This window comes from Onychomys torridus, chromosome 21 (genome assembly GCF_903995425.1).
Source record: "Onychomys torridus chromosome 21, mOncTor1.1, whole genome shotgun sequence".
NCBI lineage: Eukaryota > Metazoa > Chordata > Mammalia > Rodentia > Cricetidae > Onychomys > Onychomys torridus.
Window position 1 is genome coordinate 14,104,059 of NC_050463.1, and position 19,084 is coordinate 14,123,142.

The following is a 19,084-nucleotide window of genomic DNA, read 5'->3' on the forward strand; positions in this document are numbered from 1 at the left end:
CACGTGACTGATAGAGCCTTTTCTGTGTCTTTTCTCGCCCATCTGTGTGCAGGGCACTGATAGGCCAGGCTGATGCGCAGGCAATTTATCATCTTGATCTCCCACTGAGTCAGGGAGCTCTCCTGTCACCAGTATTGATTTCAGAGGATGGACTAAATTTCCTAGGATTTCCATTAAGAATTAAGAAAAAAGCTCTAAGCACGCAGGGTAGCCAGACAGACATGGATATGAGATGGCACTGTGAAAACTCGCAGGTAGCTTCTTCTGTCACAGCCGCTAAGCACAGCTTAGTTCGGCAGCATGCAGGCTTTAAGATACCAGAAGCTTAAAATCAATAAGAATGGAAATACGAACAGGCTCATTCGGATGAACTGATTTTAAGATTTATATGAGAATGTTTCTTCTTGGAGATTGCATGTCAAATTTATGCACGCTGTATATGAACTGTGGAGAGATTTTTAAATTTGGAAATGTCCTTAAACCCTGAGCATGGTTGCTTCTAGTTTTTGTCTGCTGCTTTTCTGTGAGCTTCAGGGTTTTTTTTTTCTTTTCCAGCATGCTTTCGGCAAAAACAACCAAAACTTGTGTTTGTGTAATTGTGTGTGTGTGTGTGTGTGTGTGTGTGTGTGTGTGTGTGTTTATCTCTGTGTATGCATTAACTTGGGTCAAGTTAAAGCATGAATAAACGCTGCTTTTAATACTTACCAGACTGCTTTATTACTGGTAGTGATTTGGTAAAAATGTTGCTTAAATATGCTTATATTCTGGACGTGCATGCTTTGCCGCACAGTGAGATTTTTACGGAGAATTCACAAGGTGTTGTGTCTGAATTATATGCATGTTGGGTAACAGAAACTGTATTACCGATCAGTGATTAAACTTAACTACTATAAATATTTCCTGATGATAGGATTTGAGTAACATTTACATCACGTCTGCTTACTTAAGAACTGTATGTGTTGGATAATGAAAGTGTTGATATTTTTTAAATACTAACTTCAATTATTTCAATGGCAGCAAGATTTCGATCTCTAGAAATGTTTCCTAGATAAGAGAACTAAGAACGTGTTCTAAAATAATTTATCCAGGGATAGGATTCTAAAAACTGCTGTTTATGTATGCAAGAGGTTTTGTGTATCTTTGGATATGTGTGTGAATGTGTATGTGGGGGGGGGGATGTGTGTGTGTGTGTGTGTGTGTGTGTGTGTGTGTGTGTGAGAGAGAGAGAGAGAGAGAGAGAGAGAGAGAGAGAGAGAGAGAGAGAGAGAATATACCTTAGGGGATCGTTTGATAATGTTCTAGCTAGTCCTTGCTCTTGAGAGGAGTAAAAACGCCTTGGCTTTCAAGCATTGCCTGGACCCATGGGAATCAAAGCTAGCAGAAGCACTTGGATGTCCAGATGGGACTGGCATGCTTGGCAGGGAGTGGAGACAATAGGTGGGGGTGGAGCAGATGGAAGACAGAAGGGACTGCACATTAGCATTAGCGAAGGCTGGGGGTGGGGAGGGGTGGAAGAGTGCTTCCTGGTGAAGTAAGCCTGCTGTTTCCTTTCAGGGGAACTTCTGATTGCGTCTTCTTTTAATTAGGAGACAGGATATCATTTCTGTGGTGACAGCTATTTTAAATTCAGTAGCCTCTCCTGCTTAGATTGTGGAAGAAGATCCATGAATAGAAATTGCTTTACCAGGTTATAAATGGTGCCTTGCCTTTATGTTGTTTGTGAATTTTTTGCTGTTGTTTTTACCATGTTAAGGAAAAATAGGAGGAAAATTCAAATCAAGTTTATACAATTTGAGTTGGTGGCATCTAAATGGAAATATCTAAATTACTGTTAAACTTGTTTATCAGACCTTAAGTGAAGCATCTATAGTGTTACCAAAATTGTGTGTATTGAGTCAGTACTGAAAATATTGACAGCCTATGATAAATTAGCCACTATTACTTACTACTAACTTTTACATAGATGCACATGTCTATGTAGAACAATATCTGAATAGTTTATGGTTTTGTTCTTTTTATCACAAAAACTGAGGGTTTTGATGACCAGTTGAAATTCTGAAATGAAATAAATCTCTTAGCATCCTCCATCTGGCTTCTGTCACTCATGGCCACACAGCTTTGCCCCCAAAAGGCACAGGACTAGGGCAGGATGGAAATTCACTTATTTCCAAAAATCTCTGATTTTAATGATTCTTATAATTTTTTTTCTTGAATCCAGGTAATATATTTAATTCTAAATAAAATGAATTTGATACAAATCATGTCCTGAAAACACAAATTAAAAATCTTTAAATACATATCTTTTTGTCCATGGGTCCTTCAGTGCCAACTACTTTATCATTTAGATGGAGCACCTAGCAAATAGGATTTTTTTTTCTCTAGGAAAGTTTTACCATGTTGCAGGTGTCTTTGGACATATCTTTGGAACCTTGGCTTTACAAGCAAAGAATCATCATCTAAGCAAGATAATGGAAATCTTGAGTTTTGGTATATTTTGAATGATATTAAAGATAATTGGTCTCTTGAACTGTATTTAGGCAATTTATACTATTTTTTTCCAGAAAGTGAAGACAGCTGATTCCTTATCATGGCCCCATCTCTTTTCCTTTATGTCCTATCCTTAGAAATTAATGGTTCTTCATTTAGCAAATTCCCTCTAACATTCCTAGAAAGAAGCAAGAGTCAGTACACAGAAAATGGGACAGAGATTTCTTTATTGGCGTGTTAACTGCTGTTCATTAAACAAAATGTTCCAGTGATAAAGGGTGGAATTTCCATTGAGTGTACTATCAAAGTTCTTCAATAGGAGAAGCTATAGGCAAAGAGGAGTGAACTTATAATATCCATAAAATACCAAATATATTGGGACACACCAATTTCCAAGCACTTGGGAGAAAGTGGAAGGATTGCCAAGTGTGAGGCCATCCTCGGTTTCACAGTGAGTTCAAAGCCAGTCAGGGAGACAGAGTAACACTTGCTTTAAAGTCCACTGATCACATAACTAATCAATCAATCAATTAAAAACAGGATAAGCTCTAAAGTCGTATTTGGTAACTGATTCCAATTGTATTTGGTTTATCTGCCAAGCAAATTTCTCATTGAGATATTAACCAGGGAAATGGTTACATTTTACAAAATCATTAGTGGTGCAGCATTACATCTTAAAGACATTTGAGATAGTGATACTGAAATGTTACTGTCTGTGTTAGTTTCATATAACTACCCCTTTAATTTGTGAAATAGGTTCATCCCAAAGCCTCTGGACACACTTACAAACTACAAGTGCAATCAATTAACTCTATGATGGATGTTGATTTGTGGGGAAATCCCCCATAACCTACAACTTTTAGTTTTTAAGCAGGAAACAGAAACATGGAGCCCAGATCCACAAGCCTCTGTCTATGCATATAGTTTAAAGATTTTGAGAACTAGGTATATGTTCCACCATTTAGCAAATGACTCATTTGAAACAAGGTTTTCTGTTTTAGATTTGTTTATTTTATATCATATGTACAATGCTTTTGCCTGCATGCATGCATGCATGTACATCACTGGTCTGCCTGGTGCCCAGAGAGGGCATTAGATCCCTGGAATTACAGGTGATTTTGAGCTAGCATGTGGGTGCTGGGGATTGAACCCAGGTCCTCTGCAAGAGCAATGTGTGCTCCAAACTGCTGAACCATTTCTCCAGCCCAGAAACCATCTTCCGTGTTATCCAAAGTGTCCTTGTCTATTGCCCTACCACCCTGAAAACACCCAATCTCTTCCAAATCTGTGTTCTTAATTCTGATGTTACGTGCATCAGCATAATCCATAGGTGAGCTGTGTGTTGAATACCTAACTAGAGCCAGACTGAGTGATATATATTTATTATCCTGTCTTCGCTTTTACCTTCCACCTTTCTTTGCTTCTTAGTGTTTTTACTCCTCTGTGGCTTTACCTATAATTCATGTGCTTAAAAGCCCCTTGATCCGAAAAATGATGTTCCTTACCCCAGAGCTTAAAGTTGCCAGTTATAGACAACACAGTGAGAATTCATTTTGCAGTGTTCCATGAAACTATATGCTTGTATATAATTAACCTTTGAATTTCTTTAATTTCTACTGAGGTAGCCCTTGTTCAGCCCAATTGATTTCATTTTCTGCTGTCCTGTTTACCATTATGTAACAGCTGATATTTGATATCTTGAAGGCCTGCCTTCTGACCTAGTCCCTCTGACATGCAGAATGGAGCTAAGCACAATACTCTGGAGCAGGCAAACAGTCTCCATTATTTAAAATAATTGGGGCAAGTCACAGGCAGTTATAGATCCATGGATATCTCTAGAGCCTTCCAGGAGATACAGTGCAGAATGATCCAAACAATTAGCCACTGAGCAGAGTCAAGACTCTATGGAATATTTTCTCTTTGTGTTATAAATTATGGGATTACCACCACACATTTACTTGCTCCTCAACTTTTCAGCTCCATTCTGAACTGTATCTCCAAATTCAATTTTTTTTTATTCCAACCTTTTTAAATCTTCAGACAAAACAGAAATTATTTTCTTACTTCCAGAAAGTCTCAAGTATATTTTTACTGTTTCTCCAAAACCATGATGTGTGTTCTTTTTTCAATAATCACCCCATTACTTCAGATATCCTTGGTTTAATGACTGAAAAGTCTGACAGTGGTGAGAGCACCAAAGAAGAGTTCAGCTTCCCAGAGAAGTTGCTCCTGAAATCTCATCCCGCCATCTCAGTTACTCTTGCTTTTTAAGATACGTTCTGTTGGCTCTGTATCATTCCAAGTTTTTGACCCAAAGTAGGTTGATAGAGGTTTCTATCACAGATTGCCTGTGAATCTGTGGATTAAATCAGGTTTTAGAGTATGAAAAGTGCCTTTGACTGTCTGACTTCTTTGCAGTCTTTCACTCTGAAAATTCTCCTTAGAGCATATACTCAAAGACAAAATGCCAAGGCATCAAATATCTATTAGTGGCACAGCATTTACCTAGCATGAGGGAAGGCTTCAATTTGATACCCAGCACTGGGATGGGGATAGGGGAAGGCAAACAACCTGTAGTCGATCACTGGAAGAATTATAAAATCATACAGTACATAAAACTATAGATTACACATATGTGAACATATATATAATAAAGTATGTGTTCTGGTAAAGCAGTGCTGCTTTTATTATTTAGTAAAACTGCTTATTTATTGTCAGGTCAAATTTTTTCTAGGAATTCATTTTTTTTTTAACTTTGTACTGTGCAGTTGCAAGGCAATTGCTTCAAAAATCAATCCTCATCTTTACATGTGTAACCTATCTCTATTCCACAAGGACATGTGCTTTTACACTCACCCTCTATTGTGTTAACAAGCATTGTTTTCACTTACACACTACTTTTTCCAGTAGCACAACACTAAAGGGGATCACCTTCCTTTAGGTTTGTGATGATAATGTAATATCTTTAGAGCCCAATGCAGTGTTTTGAAATGTGTGCCTATATAAACCATCGCTAAATGTGTAGCTGCTAAGTAATAGGTCCAAAGGATGTCTGTATGTAACAAGTCAGAAGTTTGGCCAGGGAATAACTGTTGTTGGCTTTTCTAGGCATCATCTTACCTTTATGACAAGATTCGTGCAATAATACATCACAATGGCTAAGTTCTCATCACAGTGGTTCTTGTACATCTGTTAGTTATGGTCCGTAAAAAAACTGGTTGATTGAGCTGTACAAAACTCTGCTAGAGATCATCAGTGACTGACAGAAAGTAAGGGACTTGCTGTCTTGCAAGTTTACTTGACCAACTGGGACAAATAAAATACCAGAAGAGAGCTGGAGGCTGAACTACCTCACCCTGGAGTATCGGCTAATGGGCACATGTCTTCTGGTTGTCTGATCATGTTTTTGCTTACAGAAAGAGTTCGCTCTAGTAAGAGACTAGCTAATGTCATTTCACTATATATGTTTAAAACCCCTAGTTATATGAGCACACCATGAAAAATAATGCAAGATCAGATCAAATCAGGTGGCTATATATCCTCTTAATATCCCAGAGTGTTTCTCAGTGGTAGAGTACTTGTCTACAATGTGTGAGGCCCTGGGTTCAATGCTCAGAAGCAGCAGCAGGAGAGGAAGGAGAAGAAGAAAGAGGAGAAGGAGGAGCGGGAGGAGAAGAAAGAGGAAGGAGAGGAGAAGGAAGAGCAGGAATTATCCTTAAAACTAATTATTTTTTTAAATAGCTAGATTAGGGACAAGTATAAGTTATCTTGGGCCTGAAGGTAAATTAAGCGTGCTTGGAAATTAGTCCAAGACATTTTCAGTGTGGCTATTTGTGTTGTGGTCTCAATTTCTTCATTTCCTACAGAGGATGGAAGAGTGAATGTGAGTATGGTCAGAATGCACTCTCCGGGCTTGAGTGAAACAATTTTCAAAAGTAAAAATAGCAGCACACACAGCCTACTCATGCTCCTGGAATTGTTATCAGTGGTAGTACTTCCTCAATGGTTGTTTCTGTTTAGAACACTAATTATGGGACATTACATGCACAATTTAACTACGCTTTGGTGTGAAATATTAAACTGAATCGTTCTTGCTTCACAAAATCCCCAACTGGAGATAAGTAAGCTTGAGGTGGTGTTTAAAGCCATCCATGGTAATAGTTTTACTAGATTCTCAAATTTGTCTTTCGTACAAAGTCCCTATGATAACAATCACAATATTTGTTTGTTACTTTCTGTTACTGATAAAAGGCTGACAAATGCAACTTTGGGAGGGAAGGCTTTTTTGGCTTACACAATCACAGTCCATCACTGAGGGAAACCAAGGCAGAAACTCAAGTAGGGAAGGGACCTGGAAGCAAGGACTAAAGCAGAGATGTGGAAGAACGCTGTTATTGACTTGCTCCCATAGCTTGAGCTGCCTTATATTTCCCAGGACCACCTGTCTGTAGGCAGAACATTTCTCTCCTACCTGCCTGTTCCCAAATACTCAACAGGCAGCCATTTCCAAAATAATTGACTTGGAGGCTTAATATTACTTATTGTGCTTGGCCAGTAGCTCAGACTTATTATTAACTAGCTCTTATGCTAAAATTAAACCATAAAACTTATCTATGTTTAGCCACATGACTTGGTACATTTTCTCAGTCCAGCATTCTCATCTTGCTTCCTCTGTGTCTGGCTGTCGATTCCTTGAATCCACCCTCCCTCTTCCCACCATTCTCAATTTTGTTTTCCCACCTAACTTCCTGCCCAACTACCAGCCAATCAGTGTTTTATTCAACCAATTCAAGCGATAAATCTTTACAGTGTGCAAGAGGATTATCTCACAGCACCATGTCCATGGTGGCACTGGCTACAAGGGACTGCCTCCCTCTCATAATCAAGAAAATGCTCCACAGAATTGCCTACAGTCCCAATTTGATGAAGAGATTTTTCTCAATTGAAGATCCCTGTTACAGATGACTCTAGCTTGGGCTGAGTTTTCAAAAGACCAGTGAGCTTCACAATAGATGGTGGCCTTGTTTTAAAAAGAGTCCCTTGGTGTATTAACAAAATAAATATTTATTTTAGTTTGTCTCTTTCTACCCAACAAGTCCATAAACATTGTGTCAAGTCTTTGTACTTTGTGGGAAGAGATATGAATGAAGATATGAAGATTTAGTGAGATGAGACTAAGAAAGCTAGGCACTTGATTGACACAGAACTCTAAAATGCAAGGATATTTTGAAAATATGCCATTCAAACAAGAATAATATGTTTGATGCCTATAAATATAAAAATGATGGATTTATATTTTATTGGTTGCAGCTGTTCCCTTCCCTTGTCCTTTTGAATGTATCTGAGTATTAAAAAAAATAAAATAACACATGCAAAATCCTGTAACAGATGGGCATGGTGGTGCACAACTTTAATCCCAGCACTCAGGAGGCAGAAGCAGAAGGATTTCTGAGTTCCAGGCCAGCCTGGGCTAAGTAGAGAGTTCCATCTAGAAGTTAATTAGATCAATGCATATCCTCTCCTTTAATCTAAACATGCATATGGTAATAGGACTAACTTTAGATTATAAAAAGTATTATAAACTCATTGAACATCATTTTCACTTCATTGGTCTTGCACAAACGTTAACATCTAATGTAATCACCTCATACTTGCCAGTACTACTTCACAGTGAAAGATGATTTTCTAGAAACAGTTCCATTTTCCTACCTGTTACTAAGTATCATGAGACTATGCTGGGAGGTTTCAGTGTGATAGTGGTTTGATTTCCAACATTAATTGAGTGAATCCTCCTCTCATGGCTACTCAGAATTTCCACAAGGAAACATGAGCTGTTTTAAACATTGGTTTTATGTTTGCTCTTGGAATCTTTTCTCTCTTTTTGCTGTTCTTGGTTTATCTACATCACTCTCAGCCCTCTCTTCTAAACTTCATATCTACACTTACAGTCACTTCCAATTCCCCTGAAATTCTACAGATCCCAATGAGAACAGGTTATTTTTGGGAGCTTACCCACCTTCAAACATTTTCTTTTCCATTGATTTATGCAATAAAGTGTGCCAGGGAAGGTTCTACAGCAATTTAAAGACCACGTACAATTATTTTTGTTGCTTGATCTCTTCCTTTTTAAGGTGAGACATAGCAACTTTAAGCCTTCGTGATTTTACAGTATGAGTAAATCTAAATGTCTTTTAAGAATGATTCTTCTTTAAACAATGGTCTTGGAAACAGGGATGGCTTTCATGTTATTAAATCACCTTGCCTAAATTTGCATCTGGCATTTTCTTACTGAATTTTTGTGGTAATTTTGTGTGGATAATTCCATCATGGCCCTAATTAGAGGCAAAGTTGGTTTTCCCATTTCCACAGTGAAGATGACACAGGCTCATTAGCATTCTGCCTGTGAGTCTGCTGGGTGTCAGGGAACTGGCGATATGGAATCCTAGAAATTCACAATAGCAAAAGCAACAGAAGAAATGGCATCTTTTCTTCTTGGCAAATGAGGAAAAAAATTGCAGAATGTGTTCATAAAAAAACAAGCAATTTTTTTATGAAGACAAAGGACTGTTTCTATTCTGCCAGTGTTTCTTTTCCTGCACTTGGCTAGGAGGCTGCACAATTATTTGGGATCTATTTTTCAGACAACGGAAGCCAAAATAGCTAAATTATTCATTATAAGTGAAAACGTTTATTCCAGTATATCAAGAACTCTTATTTCTTTTCTGCTGTTCTTAATAAGAAGCCTGTGGTGTAAAATCAGAGGCCAAATTCACCAAATAATCACCCAAGTGTATGTACCTGCTCTTTGTAGTTTCAGGCCTTGTATCAATAAATGTTTTATAAGGTGACATATGCTCTGAACTAAAAGTCTTGCATTCCCAAACCAGCTTCACTTTGTCCTCCCAACAATAAGGAGCACGGTGGCTTCTAATGGAAGAGGAAGGAAAGGAAAATTTTGATCCAAGAAATAGCATTGGTAGAGATTTATGGGAGATAGACTTATAAAATGCCAGATGAGACACTCAGAGAAGAAGACTTTGCAAGCATTTTTCTACAAACGCTTACAAAAGAAAGTGGGTGTGTACTGAGAACAAAAGGTATGTAGGACAAATTACTTTTATGGACATTCCCTATTTGTACATAAGAACCAGTACAGTTTACACACATTCATGGTCAGTAGGCTTCCTTAGCAGGGAAGTAGTCTTTTAGACATATGGATATAAATTTGAGAGTTTTACATTAAGAATTTAAAGACTTCTTAAGATATAGAAGATGTAGTAATTATATCTTTCAGGATTTCTTTTTTAAATTTGTTGTCAGAATCTAAACTGAAACTATTTACTCCCCACTGGGATTCAATGGATAATCCAAGGAAGTAGCAATTTGAAGTATAAATTGATATGTACAGTAGCATTTGAGGTTTTAAACTAATCTTATAATGATAGATTTGACTTCCAGAGCAGTTAGCTTGAAAGACTTCAGTTGGAAACATTCCCCCGGGCCTTCTGCAACATAGGAAGACGCACTGTATGTAGCTCCTCGCTGAGGAGAGGAACAGTAGGACATGTGGACGCCAAATACTTCTTGGCCAGCTCTTTTTATTGTGGCCTCGTGAATACTGTCGCTAGGTCCATAACTCTGAGCCATGTCACAAGTACTCCATCTTTGACCGGTCTCCTATTACATATTTTATGCCTTCATCAGGAATGATTCCCGTCACCGTTTTCAATTTGTTATGACTGATGAAAAAGGATGATGTGTGTGCAGCCATTCATCACAAGAGCCCCCATTCTTCGACCACAGGACAGTGAATGAGAAACTGCACCTGCCATCTCCTTTTGAAAAGGGGTGTTTGGGGGAGACCTTCAACTCACCCCACTCTTCTCTTCTACAATGTGGTGTTTGACCCTAAAGTCGTCATTGCTATTCGAAGTAAATCTGAAAGACACACTTCAGTCCTAGAGCTAGCCTGGCCAGAATAGTTTTTCTTGTGCATATTATAATGCTGATTTTCTGTGACATACTCTTTCTAGAATTTAAAGTCAAACTTTATTTCACATTTCACTGAATGAGATTAATTCTATTTCCCCAATTCTGAAATGGTTCCATTATCATCTCACTTGTAAAATGGACTCAGACATCCTGCCACTATCCAAACACAGGTGAAGAAAGACTCCTGTTTTCCTGTCTTCTGCAATTAATGTTTATTGTTTCTGTTTGCTTGGCCTTGCTTTTCCCAGATGTCAGCAAATGGCATCTCCGCCTTCTGCTGTCCCTGCCTGTCATCAAAGAATCAAAACCTGAACACAGCACTAGTTATAAAGTTGCTAAGTCACCAGCTCTTATTTTTAGACCTCGTAGAGGTCAAGAGAGTCTCCTGAATTCTGTGACATTGAAAGAAAGCATATTCATAGTATCATAACCATTAGCTGAGTAAGGATTCTAAGGAATCCTAAGATTGCAAAGTAAAATTAGGTGATAGGAGAAAAGCAAATAGGTGTAAGCTGTACTGCCCAGAAATCAATAAGGAAAACTTCATTTTTGAGGAATTCCTAACCATTCCTTCTCATTTTTTTTTTCAATTTTATCTCATTTGCGTTTTATTCCAATTTTCTCTTTTAAAACAAGTGTGCAATTTTGTTGCTGATTTTTCTCATGGATTTTATGCCTTAATCTTATGTATTTGGGGATAAATTAGAAAAACACAGCTTTAAAATGTTACCATTAGCAATAACATGTCCTGTGGCAGTATCCCTACCTCAAATCATGGTAAAATACTCAAAATGGTAAGTACATTAAAACCAATGATTACTTCAGGGAGCAAGTGGTTTAGATTCAATGAATTTCACTCTATTTAGCATTTGTTCCCATATATCATCTCATATATGACTGTCAGCAAGTCATTTTATGGTACAGAAGATTACTTCTTTGTGATATATGTAACTATAGATTCACAGAAAGTTGTCAAGGAAAATGCAAGCAGGTGACTGTCTGGGAAACTGTGTCCTCTGTTGGATACTCTTTTATTTGGTGGAATGGTATCCAAAGATAAGGAAAGAAGAACCAGCCCTGAACAGGGAAGTTGAGTTGGCTAGGCCAACTTAGGCTCTTTTGTACTATTATGTTTTACACACTCTAGTTCCAAATCAAAGCAGGATATTAATATTGGTATACATCAGAGAGCTTAATCGGATTCTGCCAGTCAGACATGAACTAATATTTGTACATGTGTACAGTTACCTATGCGGTTTATCACATGCACAGCTCCTTAGAATGAACATCACAGTCTGAGGCTTACTAGACCTCTGCTTCAAGGCTTCCCTGCCTTACCTTCTCTTACTATACTTTTTTCTATAGTCATCCACTTTACTCTATACAGCAATAGGATGGAGAGGGATTGTCCCAGACCAAGGAGGATAACTCTCAGAGCTTTTCCTGGATCACTGTGTCTTATTCTAGGCCAGGTTTGGTCACAGTGTACTACATCCTCAGTTAGAGGATAGGTTTCCAGCATGTTGAAACCTAAGGGATTTAAACCAGAAAACTGTATTTTCTCTCAGCTGTGCTTGGATTGTATGTTAATGCTACTCTGGATTTAAAGTAATTCTGATGTATTCCTTTTCCTGGATGCAAATGGGCTAAAGGAACTTTGGCTATCTATGGCAACGTAGCTTAGCACTTCATATAGAACTGTATATACAGAACTATCCATACTGTCTCATAGGAATGCCACAGAGAAGCTGAGAGGGAAAACCAGTTGCTTCATAACCCCAAACCAGCCAACTTGGTTGCCAAGTTTTTAATAAATGTTCTCTTTCTCCAACGTGAACTATCTATTCCTGTCCATGCACCCAGAAGCACACCAGATATTTTGAGAATGGTTTTCCTCTTCCATATTTCCTCAAGCTCAATTTAATTTAGTTAGTCTTCATCAAACTGTCTAAACCTTGCATGGGGAACTGGATGCATTCAACCTCTACTTCTGTTTGTATCCATTTTGAAAACGTTTTGTCACTGCTCACCTTTGACAAGAGAAAGAGAGAAATGTTTATTTGACTATCTATGGCAATGTAGCTTAGCACTTCAGGTGGACTGAAAAGTTTTCTATATTATCTGCACAGTGAGAACCAAAATGTAAAGACACATCAGCCGAGTTGCCCTATTTCCATAGAAATCTCATGGACTTTTTAAAGCAGTCTATTTATTTTTAAAATAAATGAAAACTCAATGCAAATTCCTCTTACATCTCGAAAATGCTGATGGTTCTGTTTCCTGAATTGGTTTCCGTTTTTAAAGCCATTTGACAGTTTGCATAGCTAATTACTGTATTCTCATGTGTTTAATTCCAGCACTGCTGTAGGCTGTTTTAGGATGGGGTGGAGGGTGTAACAAGAAAACAATGGCAGGTTCAAAATACAGTGTTACAGCAAGTAGTGAGGCAGAGACTAGGTGTGTGTGTGTGTGTGTGTGTGTGTGTGTACTGAGGGGTGGGTAAACTAAAGCACCAAAGTATATTTTCAATGACTGTCAGGTTCTGGTAGCTGGCCATGCTGTAGGGGAGGGTTGTCAGAAAGTAAGCAGGAGATGGCATGGTCATCTGGACTTATTTTTTGCATGTCACTTTAGATGACACTGAACCATTCACAGTAAATGTTTTTGCTAAGGAAACTGAAGAACACACACCCATAGAAATCCAACTTTTCCTCTCTGGTGAATGCTTTTTTTAATATTGATTAAAAGTTTTATATTGCTAATTTTAGATAGAAAAGCATTATAACTTGCAGATAATTTTTAATAGTTGCTGCATGTACCAAATACATAACTTTAGAGCAATATTTTCAGTATTTTGTGAAAACCATTTTTGGGGTATGAGAGTGCATTTGCCAAGAATCCTTACCTATTGTCAGAGAATCATGAGGCTAACATTTGGATTTGAGCATTAAACATTAGTGAGACATTTAAGGACAACTACAGTAAGGATGGTTCACATGCAGTCGCACAGTGACTTTGGCTGTCTTTTTTCTGTAGGTGATGGTGACATTCTGGGACAATTGTACAATGAAAAGAATCATTTACTCCCACCTGTAAAAGGCATCCTTTTTAAAAATTCTTCTACAGTTCTTGAATTTATCACTCTTCTTTGTGTGTAGTTCAGTTTTGGTGTTGGTAATGTGAAATTCACAAGAAAAAATTACAGTTATTTCATGTCGGGAATTTGCAACAATGATGAAAATGATTATAATAGTTTGCATATACATCCTCTCCTAGAGAAGTCAATCTGGGGGAAAGGGACCATTTAAACCAGGCAATTAAAAAACCAGTTTTCTACATTGTAAATGAATAGATGATAGATCAATAGATGAAAGATAGATGGATGGATGGATGAATGGATAGATAGATAAATAGTATTCTCTGGTTGCTATAGGCAACAGAAAGTTGTTTCATTGTGTGTCTAGTGATTTGAACCTCCACATATGAACTCAGTTGAATGCTTGTAAGCTAAGACAGAACTCATACACATTCTTGCAAACCATTGCCATAGCAACATACTTAAAATTTCCAAGGCCTGTCTCCCCGAGTTTGCACCTGCGGTTAGCTTATTATGAAACAAAAAAACCAAGGCTTTCCAACTCAAAATGCTTTGGAATGGTAGGGAGTATGTTTTGAAATAAAATGGAGTTTAGCAGTTGAGAAGCAAAATAGGGTATTCAGAAAAAAAAAATACATTTGCATTCTTCATGAAATATTTTCCTCCTTTCCTCCCCTTTACAATATTCTCTTCAAGGCACATGCACACAGTCTGCCTCTTGTGGTCCTCAGGTGGTGGGGTTTAATCCACTATAATGAGAAAGGCATTGCCTTCTAGTGTACTGGAAGTAAGTCACAAACAATAATTAGGACGATAGCCAAGGTTTATTTAACATTTACTATTTTCCAGAAAGAGTGTTCTTCATGGCATCTATCATGGTTTCTAAACCCTGACAGCTGCACTGCAGAGATTGGTACTGAATCCTCCTATTTTTCAAGTGAAAACTCATGAAAATTTCACTCAAGTTTTAACCATACCCTTTATAGGGTCCAGATTTCAATGTAGGCATACCCAACTCAAATGACCATGGACTAGACCTCTAGGGAGTCCAATACAAGGTCCTGTAATCAGTAGCCAGACTCGATTTATTAGACTCTTGATTTGTTAGGCAAATAACTGTTTTAGGAAGGCAAGAATATGACCAGTGTGGAAAGTATTCCTTCCTGTGCTCAGGGTACATTGCATAACCAAAGTGAAACCACATCAGGCTCCATCAGCATGTATGTCAGTGAACCATCTAGGCTTTCAGGGAGCAAGTTACCAAAGAAGGTAAGACCACTGCTTTTTGGCCTTTTTCATTCCATGTCAGCAAACTCAATGGAACACAGAAACCATTGGTTTCTATTTCACTTAATCTTAGAAAATAACAGTTGAGATGGGGGCTGGACAGATTCAACAGTTAATGGTATTGAATAAAGCTCAGTTCCCAGCACCTGACTTGGGTTGTCCACACCTGCCTGTAACTCCAGCTACAGAGGATGTGGTGTCCTCTCCTGGCCTCTCCTGCCCCCACTACATATACACATACACATAAGAATAATAAGAAGAGCAGCATTTTTAAAGGATTGGCATAGAGAGAATAGCAAGTTTTTCTGGATTTGGTGAGAACATCATCATTCAAATATTTCTGGAAGAATTGCATCCTATCTTCACAGGAAATGTTGTATTTAGGGAAAATGGACATGTCTTATGTGCTGGAACCTATGAGCCACAACTGAGTGTTTATGAATCACCTGGGATTTCTTATTTAAGAATCTTTCTTGACACTCTTTTCTTTAGAGATAGTTCATCATTCCTCGAGATTATCTTATATCCCACCTCAAAGTAAATCTGAAGAGCAGATTGGAAGGGGGAGGAGCCTACAAAGCTTTAGAAAAGAGAAGAGCCATTAGTTATTTGAATTGGCCAGAGGAAGACGTGTTTGGACACTTAGCACCCACATCAAAAGCTGGACATGACCATCCTCAGATCTGTAACCCCTGTATTACAAGGGCATACAGGCAGGAGGGGCACTGGGGCTTGATGGCTGCCAGACAAGCTCCAGGCTCAGTAAGAGACCCTATAGTGAAGGGATAATATGGAGAGTGATAGAAAGACACTCACTGTCCAGTTCTGGCCTCTGCACATACAGGGCGGGCACACACACACACACACACACACACACACACACACACACACACCTCAATACATGCCCAGCCAGCACATGCTCACAGGGTTTAGGAAAGCACTGAGGTATGGGTGATGATCTACTTTGGACTCTGAGACACTGATAGGTTGCTAGTTCTGAGAATGATAGAAATCATAAGGAAAACTGACTTCTGAACCTCCAGTTTTAAAGGTAGACTTGGATGCTTTCATAATTTCTCCTGGGAACATTTTTATATTGACTAGGTTTGTTCCATGTCCTTGATCAGCTAGCATGCCAACATTTAGAATGAAGGGAAATGGGAGACAGGTTTGGTGGAGGAGGGCAAGGAGGAAAGGCTACAGCCAGATCACATGAATAAATCAAACACCCCCATACTTGTAGGAAGAATTCTGTCACAGATGCTGTCCAGTGCATATGCACAAATGTGGGCTCTCCAATGAAGCTCCTAGTTCTCAATAGAAGACAGTCAGGAACCCCCCGCCCCCAGCCCTCTTGTGCATCTCTAACTCATCATTAATGGGCCTTGCACCAACTTCTGAGTGCCCTCAAGAATTAACAGTCACAAGTGATGTTGATGAGTGCCATCCTCCAGCATTTCTTCCAGGCTTTACAAAAACATTCACTGGAACAGGGGACTGTTTAAAAGATGTACTGTGTAAGTGCAGGAGAAAATAGGAGGAAATTATCCCACTTGCTATTTTCACCATCCACATGACCCAAAATGAAGCTTAAAGTGACAAGAGTAAGTTGCTAGCTGGATGGAAAGCCAGCAGGTCGGGACCTGTACCTGGGCACAGCAGTTATTTGCACTGGTCCCCTGACCCATGCCTGAGTGTGCAAGCGTTTCCCTTGCTTTAACTGGAGGGAACTACTCGGACTACTCAGAGCCTCCAAAGATGCTGGGTTCTTGGGTCAGTCAGCAGCTGAGAAGAAAGGCAGAGACGCTCCTTTTGTTTTCAGAATGTCATGTTTTGATGCTGCTTCATAAGGCTTCATCACTGCTCTCATGTCAGTTGTATAGAGAATATAATGTACAATATATTGTTTATAACGTATTTAAATGGATAATTGTCAATTTTTCCTTCATGAAGGCAATTTTTGTGCCTAAACTTTTGTGAAATCTAGTGCTTAGGATTCTTACTTCCTCCCACATTGCCGTACAAAGGAGAACGTGTGCCAATTTGACACCAAGCTGCATCTGCATAATAAATGCTCAATAGCAGCTTCATGTACCAGCTACCATGCTAGTCCGTAGTCCTGTCAACCTTCGATCCCTTCATTCTCATGTTACCTGTGCATAATCATTGATGATGACTTTGCTTTTACACAGGAAGAACCCTGGAACACTTAGGAAAGCTGCCCAGGGCCACAGAGTTGATAGGTGACAGAGCTGGGATTGAAGCCTAGTCAGTTCAGCTCAAATGCAAATATAGTCCTTCTCTGCCTACTGTGTGGAAAGAGCAAGGTTCTCGAAGAGGACCAGTGTGCCTGGCACCTTCCCTGTTGGGACTTTGAGGATTGAATCACAAAGATTGATCTAGTCATTTAGCATTTTTCTTAGATTTACCTGGACAACCTGTCTATCTTAAAAATCGTCTCTAAGAACAAATAAAACCACCTAATTTCATCTATACACACACACACACACACACACACACACACACACACACACACACAGACGCACGCGCACACACACTTTACACACACTTTACCTACATGTTTGGGGCAAATTATTTTGATACATTGTTCAGAACATTGTAATTAAACTGTAACAAGAAGGATTTTAGCAGAACAAGTAGATTGTCTCTTGTCTCACAAGCTCATTATCACAAAACCATTCCCAACTAGTAAATGCTTGTGGAGTCTTACAGTAATGACAACTGGAAGAGCATATCCACATTAACCTGCAGCTTTATAGGTGAAATGTGGTAATGTGTTGGTAAGAGTCACACAGCATTGGCTGGTTGGCCTGATGTGAGGTGTTCTTTCCTCCTGAGGTGGCCACACTGGCAGTTGGGACTACCAATTAAACAGAAAGTCATAAAGGTGAAAGTTGGGGAGGGGGGAGTTAAGTATCAGCACTATTTATTTAATTATGAAATGAGATGCCTTCTTCTGGCTTCCACTGGCATTGCACACACATGGTTCACAGACACATGCAGCTGAATCACCTGTTCATAAACTAAAAACAAAGGGTGTCTTTTTTTTTTTAAATGATGATGATGGGAAAGCCATAATTTTCTAAATAAATTAACATGACCATACTTCTTCCTTTTCCAAGTGATGACATTTCATGGATCATAGAACAACTTTGTTCCCTTGAAGCACCACCTTTGAAATTATTTTTATCAATTTTTTAAGTGCTTGAATTATAGCTGGTATCATATAGTGGTTAGATAAAACTCTTAATTTCTCTATGAAATCACTTATGTTTTATATGGGCTGAAATCATGTTTGGTTCACTGGTCAGATATTTGTATCCTGTTGCTAAGTATTATACCAGTCACTAGAAAAGCAGTCTCCAGTGTGTGTATGATTAATTGCCTGATCCATAAAGGGGTAGATGTTGCCTCAAAACTGAAAAGAAGCAACTGCATGTTCAATCACTGTATGATAATATTTGGAGCCAGAAAAGTATCAATGATGTTTTCCACTGTAGAACTCTTCATTACTCAAAATTATTCAGCAAATCACTATGGATGAATGGAGTAATAAATGTGTATGAGAATCAATGGGAATAAACTGCATGACTGCACTTGACTGTGCTTTTATTTCTTGCTCCAAATTTGATGGCTGTGTCAGCCAGTCCTAATCTCCATATAATTTTCATTTCAGAAAAAAAATAAAACTTTAAATATATTGTTAGCTTTTGAAGAAAAACACAAAGGCCTATTTTTCCATGCAATCAAATAAAAGTTCATACAATATAAAACTATTGAAACAAAGTCTGTAGGAGACAGGAGTAGCTAAGGGATATTAAATGTGAAAGAAAGAGAGAATGATTACTCATCCACCATCACCAGCCCCAAGTCCTTTCTAAAGTAGGTTTTATCTTAGTGCATTCCTGGAAGACAAAGATGCTTCATAAAAGTACACAGATGAGCTTAGTGCAAGACATTTTGACCTTTGCCTCCCACCTAATCTTCAGGCACTCTTTCTACTAAACATAATGTCAGGATTTTGTTGTTATTTTTGTTTGTCTGTTTGTTTCTTTACCTTAAATTCCCTCCACAGGGCATCATGTGGAAACCAGTTATAAAGTTTCATGGTCACATCCAGAAAGGTTGTAAGGCAGGTAAAATTTTCCAAAGGTACACTTTTCACCTCAGTTCTTCTCTCCAGGTCTTAGGTGATATAGT

General features: G+C 38.5%; 1 protein-coding gene across 31 annotated transcripts in view; it reads left to right on the forward strand.

The window, feature by feature from the left end:
- The window catches only part of Nrxn1 (neurexin 1), a 1,060,385-nt gene that overhangs the window by 1,008,336 nt on the left and 32,965 nt on the right, over window positions 1-19,084 (forward strand). The window contains exon 1 of one of the 31 annotated variants that reach the window (XM_036170805.1): window positions 49-254. The exons of the other annotated variants lie outside the window; for them this stretch is intronic. Coding sequence (XP_036026698.1) covers window positions 222-254 — 33 coding nt within the window. The 5' untranslated portion in view covers window positions 49-221. Of the gene's footprint in view, window positions 1-48; window positions 255-19,084 lie in introns of those variants that run through there. 31 annotated transcript variants of the gene reach the window in all.